This window comes from Aedes albopictus, chromosome 3 (genome assembly GCF_035046485.1).
Source record: "Aedes albopictus strain Foshan chromosome 3, AalbF5, whole genome shotgun sequence".
Classification (NCBI taxonomy): Eukaryota; Metazoa; Arthropoda; class Insecta; order Diptera; family Culicidae; genus Aedes; species Aedes albopictus.
The window spans coordinates 245,795,510-245,804,743 of record NC_085138.1 but is presented as its reverse complement, the minus strand read 5'-3'; the positions used below and the strand labels follow the sequence as shown (position 1 = coordinate 245,804,743).

Here is a 9,234-nt window from a genome sequence, read left to right as displayed (position 1 = left end):
AGAACCGAAGCAACTAATCGAAATGTCAGTAATTAAATATAACTCAACCATTCATTCTTGCACAAAATTCACCCCATACGAAATTATTATACCAAGTTCAAAATCATCTCATATAATCGAAACAGTGTACAATAATCTCAAGAAGAAACAAGAAAAGGATTTAAACTACCATAATAGCAAACTTTCACCACGTCATATTCCATCAAATAAAGATGTTTTTGAAAAAACAAGGCGAAGGATAAAAACCGTACCACGATACAAGAAGATTAGAATCAAAAACATAAATAAAAGCACTGTTATTACAACGGACAATAGACGCGTACATAAAAACGATTTAAAAGTTCGTCAGAGCTAATTTTCGATTCTTTTTGTTCAGATTAATTCTAGTGCTCTACGTTGGCCTTAGTCAGCCCCAGACGATATCAGTCCAGAGATTGGATAACCAGCCGTTTTTCATCTACCATCAAGGGCATGGACGAATTCAAAAAGGATATTACTACTATATACACCATTTCAATTTAGATTCTTTTAAAACACAGATCCAAAGTTTAAAGTTTCAATTTAAGTCAATAGAAAACAATCAGTTCACAAATTTGATAATCTCTAAATTTAACGATATTGATTCCAGTATAAAGAGTCTTTTACCAGTCAAAAGAGTAAAGCGATGGGATAGCGTAGGGACTGCATGGAAGTACTTAGCAGGTAACCCAGATGCTAATGACTTAAGGATTATCAATAGCTCTATTAATAGTCTCATCAGCAACAATAATGAACAAGTTCGGATCAACAGGGAAATTTCACTTCAAATGAAAGAGGCTCTTTTTAAAACAAAAGAGTCCATACAATTGTTTAATTCCAAAGCCTCGGAATTATACTCCATTAACATCTACTTGAATCTAGAATTTTTATACGAAAAACTTAACCAGATAAAAGAAACTGTAATGTTAGCAAGGATAGGATTGCTCAACGATAGAGTATTGAGTCCGGCTGAAATCGATTTACTTGTAAAAGACTTAGCTAGGGAAAACATAACAGTCTGGAACACCGCCGAAGCATTGACTTATGCCACCACGTCCATAGTTACCAATGAACTTGACATCGCTCTGCTGATCAAACTTCCGATGTTGGAGCCCAAGATTTACAGAAAATTATTTATTTTGCCAACCTGGTTTGAACACCAACAAATCTTTATGTCTAATAATCATTACCTCAACCATGAGAACAAGTATTATATCGTTCACAGCCTTAAGCCGAAGATCTTCGAGACTAAAGACATTACACCAGATGAAACAGCATGTGTGCCCAACCTTTTGACCGGAAAACCAGCCAAATGCATATATCTAGACAACCCCATAGAGGAGGTTGTATCAATCGATGAACAACATGTCTTCACCAATCTACAAAAGAATTTCACCATACACACCACTTGTGGCTTACCGACGAGGAACCTAACAGGAACCTACCTTATCTCATTCAGCAACTGTGAGGTAACCATTAATAATAGTACGTTTTCGAATCAAATTCAAAATACCACAGGTGAACCTGTGCACTTACCGTTATTTGGGATTCCAATTGAAAAACAACGAACAGTTGTCAACTTAAGCCTAGAGCATTTGCATAACCTACATCTAGAAACAAGGAAGGAGATGAAGGCAATTCGTTTAAATGCCACCAGTCTTCAATGGCCACATTGGACAGTTTTTGGAGGACTATCGGTCACTCCCATCATCATATGTGCTGTTTTCTTTTTATTTCTTTGTCTTAGAGGATATAAGGTGAAGGTACGGATAACCCAGCAGGAACTGACCCCGAAGGACGAAACTACGATGGAGACCATTCGTACGGAGCCTCATTTTTAAGGAGGGGCAAGTTAACTCCCGACTACCCTGGGAACCAGGAGACGTGCCGAAATGGTAAATATCGAACCGTGGGACCAACGGTTTGCTGAGTCGACGCTGCAACCGTGGGATCGCGAGACTGTCATCGCCTAGCTAGGGACCGTAGGTTAGGAGGTAATTAAGATTAATAGAATAAATCAGTTTTAGTTTGACACCGAACAAGAACGCCTCGGCTTATTTATTTTTAAAGAAATCCGTAGTGGAACATTTAACTCGAGCAAGCGGGAGCTGCCGGAATGCAGTCTGACTTCACACTGTGACGTTACTATGAGTGACGATGACGCGGGTGGCTGAGATTGGCCATGCCTACTAGGATCAGTTGATGTGCCGTGAGTCGTTGTCCACGGTTCAATATGCCAACATGAATCTACTGTCACACAATCGTACCATTCATATTCACTCGATTTCAAGCACTGGTTCAGCTGCTTGGTTTCGCTGATGATATTGATATTATAGTTCGTAAATTTGAGGCGATGCCAATTGTGCTTGGTCAAATAAAAATTTTTGTATGGACTAATGACCACGCGGGGGGGGGGGGGGGGGGGGGGGGTGTTGGGGTGTTGATTAGTTAGGTAGGCGGGTAGGCGTAATCGAAATGTAGCCATAGCGTAGGATACAATGCCCGAAACTGCTAGATTAGAAAGCTTTTCCGAGACGCACGATTTCTGCCCGAATGTAGCCGAGACGATTATAAAGCAACCCGAGAAGAAAGTAGCCATCATGCTCAGTTTTGAAAAGGCAATTGAATTAGTCGTTATTAGGACTTTTCTGAGCGCAGTCGACCACTGAGAATTTAAGTAGTGATTGTAGTGTGGAATAAAGTTAGATGTAGTAATAAAACTGTATTTAATGCAAATAAACGGAGTTTGGATAAACGGAGTGTCTTGTGCGTTTAATCACTGGATTCGATCACTATTCCGTGAGGGTCACAACATTGGTGCCGTGACCAGGATAGTGATCAAGTGGGACATCGACGCCAAGGCGCTATTGGATCTTTGTACAATACGCACAACGGTCTTTTGGTCTACTACAAAAACCCAACCGCCATCACACTCGTGAGCACGTGACGATCACTGGGCGCTAACATCACGAAACACCTTCAGGAAAATCACGAATTCTCAGTGGGGAGTCCGTAATTGGTGATACGACGTTCGGAACTGGTGCGAGCTTCTAATACAAGGCCTTTCTGACAGGCTCAATAGGTGAGTCTCTGTCCAGAATTCCTACTGTTGGTTGGAAGGTGCTACTCTTGTGACGATTTCAGGGCATCGTCGTATCGGAAACGTTATTTGTGACGTCATTGGTTCCTGGAAGGCGGTTGAAAACTAGTAAACCGTGGTTGGTGTAAATTTACAATACAAGGCCTTTCTGACAGGCTCAATAGGTGAGTCTCTGTCCAGAATTCTTACTCTCGGTTGGAAGGTGCTACTCTTGTGACGTTTTCAGAGCATCGCCGTATCGGAAACGTTATTTGTGACGTCATTGGTTCCTGGAAGGCGGGTGAAAATTAATTAACCATAGTTGGTGTAAATTTACAATACAAGGCCTTACTGACAGGCTCAATAGGTGAGTTGCTGTCCAGACATCTTATTTTCGGTTGGAGGGTGCTTCTCTTGTTGGAGTTTCAGAGCAAGTCATCGTCTCTGGAACATCTTTTGGTACGTCATAATTGATCCACTCATGACTGGCAATTCAACATCTGGATCCCACATAAAACAACTGGATTTCTGTGCATTCGGCTACGATTCTGCGTGACGTCATAATTATACAAGGCCTGATTGACAGGCTCACCAGGTGAGTTACTGTCCATCCAACAATACTCCTCCTTGGAAAGTGCTCGCTGCTTGCTTTTCTTACAGTGCATGCCACTACTTGGGAGAATATTCGTTACCGTGCTGGTTGCCGTTCCCGCAAACCCAATATACGAGGCCTGATTGACAGGCTCACCAGGTGAGTAACTGTCCAACACACGGCAAATATCCCCAGAAGGTACTCCGCTGGTTAATCATTTACAGCACGAACGACCGAGTGTAGACGGAAATCATGTCCAAAAAACTGAAAAGCCTACTGCGCACCAGGGACAACGTGATCGAGTTCGTCTTGCGTATCGAGCAGTTTCTGAACAACACCGAACGGTTCGACGACCAGCAAGTTGAAATTCGACTGGAAAAACTCGAGTAAAAGTGGGAGGAATTCGAAGAGGTGATGAACGATATCGAAGCAGCGGAAGACAACGAAGAAAACATAAGGGAGCAACAAAGGCTGAGGGTGGATTTCGAGGAGAAATACTATACGGTAAGGGGAGGGTTGGCGAACAAGTTAACAAGGCAGCATGCAACACAAAATACACAAGCAGCTAACAACACCCCTAATGTGCAAGCTTCGGTGCGACTCCCTCAGATTAATCTCCCGGAGTTCAATGGCGAATTTCAAAACTGGCTCCCATTCCACGATACGTTTGTAGCACTGATTGACGCATCTGTCGAATTGAGCAACATCCAAAAGTTTCATTATTAGCGTGCTTCTCTCAAGGGTGACGCTCTCAAATTGATCGATTCCTACTCGATGAGCGACGCTAATTATAGGGTAGCTTGGGATGGTTTGGTAGCTCGGTTTTCCAACAACTATTTACTCAAAAAGCGGCACATGAATGCGCTTTTCGAGTATCCTAAGATCAAGAAGGAATCTGCAGCCGCACTACACAACCTCATCGACTGTTTCGAAAGGAACACTAAAATTCTAGACCAACTCGGTGAGAAAACTAACGGCTGGGGTGCGATGCTGGTTCATCTGATGGTTTCGAAACTCGACGAAATTACGCAGAAGCGATGGGAGGAAAGCGTTACGCCGGAAAGGGACCCGTCATTCTCGTCGTTGTTACAATTCCTCAAAAAACAGACACGAGTTTTGGATGCAGTTTCAGTCGACCAACACATCTTCGCTTCAACTAGTTCTTCGTCTTCAACGGTTTTCAAGTCTCGTCCAGTTCCAGTGAAGGTTTCGGTCAATGCAGCGACTGAAAACAACTCGTCAACCTGCTTCATCTACAACGACAAACATTGGATCACTCGGTGCCCGGAGTTTGCCAAACTTCCTGTGGACAAGCGTTTGCACCTTACCAATTCTAAACGACTTTGTAGTAACTGCATGAGGCGAAATCATCTAGCTCGAGATTGTCCGTCGAAGTTCCGATGCAAAACTTGCTCAAAAAAGCATCATTCATTGTTACATCCCGGCTTCCCTGGTTCAGGCTCTGGTCCACCATCCACTCCCTCCTCATCCTCTCTCCTCTTCTTGGCGTAACGTCCTCACTGGGACAAAGCCTGCTTCTCAGCTTAGTGATCTATGAGCATTTGCACAGTTTTTAACTGAGAGCTTCCTCTGCCAATGACCATTTTGCATGTGTATATCGTGTGGCAGGCACGAAGATACTATATGCCCAAGGAAGTCAAGGAAATTTCCTTTACGAAAAGATCCTGGACCGACCGGGAATCGAACCCGTCACCCTCAGCATGGTCATGCTGAATACCCGTGCGTTTACCGCCTCGGCTATATGGGCCCTCGACGGCTCCTCATCAACAAGCGATAACACGGAATCTGTTCCACCGCCGTCTGGTACAGCGTCTAGCTCCGCCGGTTCAAGTAATATTGCAGCTTCAACGCTTTCATCTAATCTGGCAGTGGGACAACCCAAGTCACACATCTTCCTGCAAACGGTCTTGCTAAAGGTGAAAGATGCATGGGGCCGATCACATCTCGCTAGGGCTCTCCTCGATTCGGGATCGCAGGCTAATCTGATGTCCGAGAAATTGTTCCAATTGCTCCGACTACCTAGGCGAGACCGAAGGACAATAATTACTGGAATAGGAGGATCACGCAATCATACGGCTTTTGAAGTGTCTGCTACTGTCACATCACGACTACAAAGGTTCTCAATGTCCACAGAATTCCTCGTCATAGAAAAAGTCACTAACAACCAACCTTCAACTTCTCTCCCACTGACACACTGGAAACCACCCCCTAATATGGAATTGGCTGACCCCGACTTCCATGTATCGGCTCCAATTGATCTAGTTCTGGGTGCACAGCATTTCTTCGACTTTCTCGTACGCGATGGTGGCCGGTTGCAAATAAGGCATTTCGAGGATACTCTACCGGCATTTGTTCAGACGAGATTTGGATGGGTTGCAACAGGTGAAGCAAAATGTATGGATAAGGTCGAGGAAGTAAACTGTCACATTGCGAAAGTAGAGTCGTTGGAAAAAATCATTGAACAATTTTGGACTGTAGAGGAGCTTTCAAACAAGAGACCACGCACACAAGAAGAAGAAGATTGCGAGGAACACTTCGTTAACACACATACACGTGACAGCACTGGACGATACGTGGTTCGTTACCCTAAACGCATGGAGTTTCACAGCATGATTGGTGAAACAAAGCAAAGGGCTATCCGACGATTTCTTCAAATCGAAAAGCGTTTGGATCAGGATCCGAATCTGCGCCAACAATACGCGGACTTTATGCAGGAGTATTTGGAACTTGGGCATATGAAATGCATCGGTGCGGCCGACGATTCCACTTTGGATGTTGGCAAAACGGTATGTTACCTTCCTCACCACCCGGTGTTTAAGGAATCTAGTTCGACAACAAAGGTGCGTGTCGTCTTCGATGGATCTTCAAAGTCTTCCACCAACTTTTCGCTGAATGAAGCATTACTCACTGGGCCCAACATTCAAGATGAGCTTTTGGATTTGATGATTCGATTCCGAAAACATCCTATCGCATTAGTCGCTGATGTTGCCAAATGTATCGGCAGATTCGTGTCCATGAGGATGACACTCCACTTCAACGGATCTTGTGGCGCTTCAGCAAATCGGAACCTCTCCAAGTTTTCGAGTTGTTGACGGTCACTTATGGATTGGCTCCATCGTCATTCCTTGCTACTCGGGTGCGGAAACAGCTAGCTCTAGACTCCGATCGAAATTACAGGCTCGCTAGTGACGCAGTACAGGAAGACTTCTATATGGACGATTTTATATCTGGCGCTAAATTAATAGATGAAGCAATCGAACTGCAAGGTGAAACACAAGCTTTGATGGCCGAGGGAGGCTTGGAATTAAGAAAGTGGTGCTCCAACAAGGCAGAAGTACTACGGAACATTCCTGCTGAATCACTAGGAGGAGAATCGACACTGCACTTCGACAACCAGCAAAGGATCAAGACTCTTGGAGTTGGATGGGAGACTGGACCGGATCAATTTTGCATCGAGATACAATCGGCTGTCGAACCGGAAAGGATAACCAAGCGAAACATTTTCTCAGCAATAGCGAAGCTCTACGACCCGCTTGGATTAGTGTCTCCCGTCGTAGCGTGGGCTAAAATCCGTATGCAACAGCTTTGGGTAATGAATGCTGCGTGGGACGATCCAGTACCGGATGACATCAAGGTCAAGTGGAATGAGTTCTCATCACAGCTGCTATATCTCGAAGAGTACAAGGTTCCCCGTTACCTCTTCCTGTCTGATTCTTCATCAGTTCAGTTTCACGTGTTCTCGGACGCATCAGAAGCAGGATATGGCGCGTGCATTTATGCACGTTCTACTGGCATGGAAGGAAACGTAAAAATTGAACTCATCGCTGCAAAGTCAAGAGTTGCTCCATTGAAACGAATCACACTACCACGGCTCGAACTCTGCGCTGCACTACTAGGAGCTAAACTGTACACAAAGATATCTACAGCGTTGCGGATGGAAAGCACTCTATGTTGGTTCTGGACAGACTCTATGGTTACCTTACACTGGATCCAATCTCCACCAAACACATGGCAAACATTCGTAGGGAACAGAACTTCAGAAATACAGAAGCTAACCCACGATCATTCTTGGAATCACGTCAGCGGCATCGACAATCCAGCAGATCACATTTCCAGAGGAATGTTACCCAAAGAATTTATCGCTAGCACCAACTGGCGGAATGGACCACCATGGTTAGCCCAGAGGGAAGATAGTTGGCCTAAATCGTCGAGTGAAGTCCCATCAGAAGATCTATTGGAACGGCGAAAAACGGTGCTTCTGCTGCAGACGGTTTGTGACCATAATTTCCTCTTCCACCGATACTCATCCTTTTCCAAACTGGTTCGTATAACAGCACTACTTCTCCGCTTCAAGAACCGCTGTCAACGAAGGGCTGATCATCCTCAACCTACATCCACCTCGATTCGTGAACTAGAACACGCTAAGGGAGTTCTCGCAAGAATTGCACAACAAGAGGTTTTCACAGAAGAGCTGAAGGATTTAGCCAAAAACCGATCCGTTTCGAAAACATCATCGCTGAAGCTGCTTCACCCTTTTCTCGATGACAACAACATAATCCGTCTTCGAGGTCGTCTAGAACACTCTTCAGAATGCTACCAAACTAAACACCCTATAATACTCCCAAAAATGCACCCCCTTACACGCTTAATCACAGAGCACTACCACAAACTGTGTCTACACTCTGGTCCTCGCATGACTCTGGCCACAATGCATCAAGAATTCTGGCCAATAAATGGGAAACAAATTGCCAACTCCGTATTCCGTAAGTGTATGCAATGCTATCGCCAAAACCCTACCCCTATCGTACAACCTGTGGGACAATTACCGAAGCAACGTACCACACCCAGCAGAGCGTTCACTGTCACCGGAGTAGACTTTTGTGGACCTGTCTACTTAAAACCTACCCACCGTAGAGCCTCAGCACGAAAAGCCTTTATTGCGGTTTTTGTATGCTTCGCCTCAAAAGCCGTACACTTGGAGCTCGTATGCGACTTATCCACGGAGGCATTCATCGCAGCCTTGCGTCGATTCATCGCCCGGCGCGGCATGCCCGCGGAAATGCATTCCGATAACGGAACCAACTTTCGAGGAGCAAGTAACACCCTTACCGAACTACACAAACTGTTGGAAAGCAATCACACACGAGAAGCTATCACTAACGAATGCAATCTGAAACGGATCCAATGGCACTTCATACCCCCTCGAGCACCTTCCTTCGGCGGATTGTGGGAAGCAGCAGTTAAAACCGCCAAAACATCCCTGGCGAAGACTCTGGGAAACACTCAACTTTCCTACGAGGACTTTGCTACGGTGCTAGCACAAATTGAAGCCAATATGAACAGCCGCCCATTGACATCGCTTTCGGGTGATCCTGGGGAACTCAACGTTCTCACACCTGGCCATTTCCTAATTGGTACATCCTTGTTGAGCCTTCCTGAACCGGACTACACTGTCATCCCCAGCAATCGTCTGCGCCATTACCACGAACTTCAGAAACTAGTCCAACAACATTGGGATCGATGG

The 9,234-nt window shown here is 45.0% G+C and overlaps 1 protein-coding gene across 1 annotated transcript; it reads left to right on the top strand.

The window, feature by feature from the left end:
- The first annotated feature begins 6,319 nt into the window (after positions 1–6,319).
- Positions 6,320–8,125, top strand: LOC134290678 (uncharacterized). Its single transcript, XM_062857856.1, has 4 exons — positions 6,320–6,496; positions 6,715–7,660; positions 7,736–7,980; positions 8,045–8,125. Exons 1-4 carry the CDS (start codon positions 6,320–6,322, stop codon positions 8,123–8,125), a joined length of 1,449 nt encoding a protein of 482 aa, XP_062713840.1.
- The last annotated feature ends 1,109 nt before the right edge of the window (positions 8,126–9,234 follow it).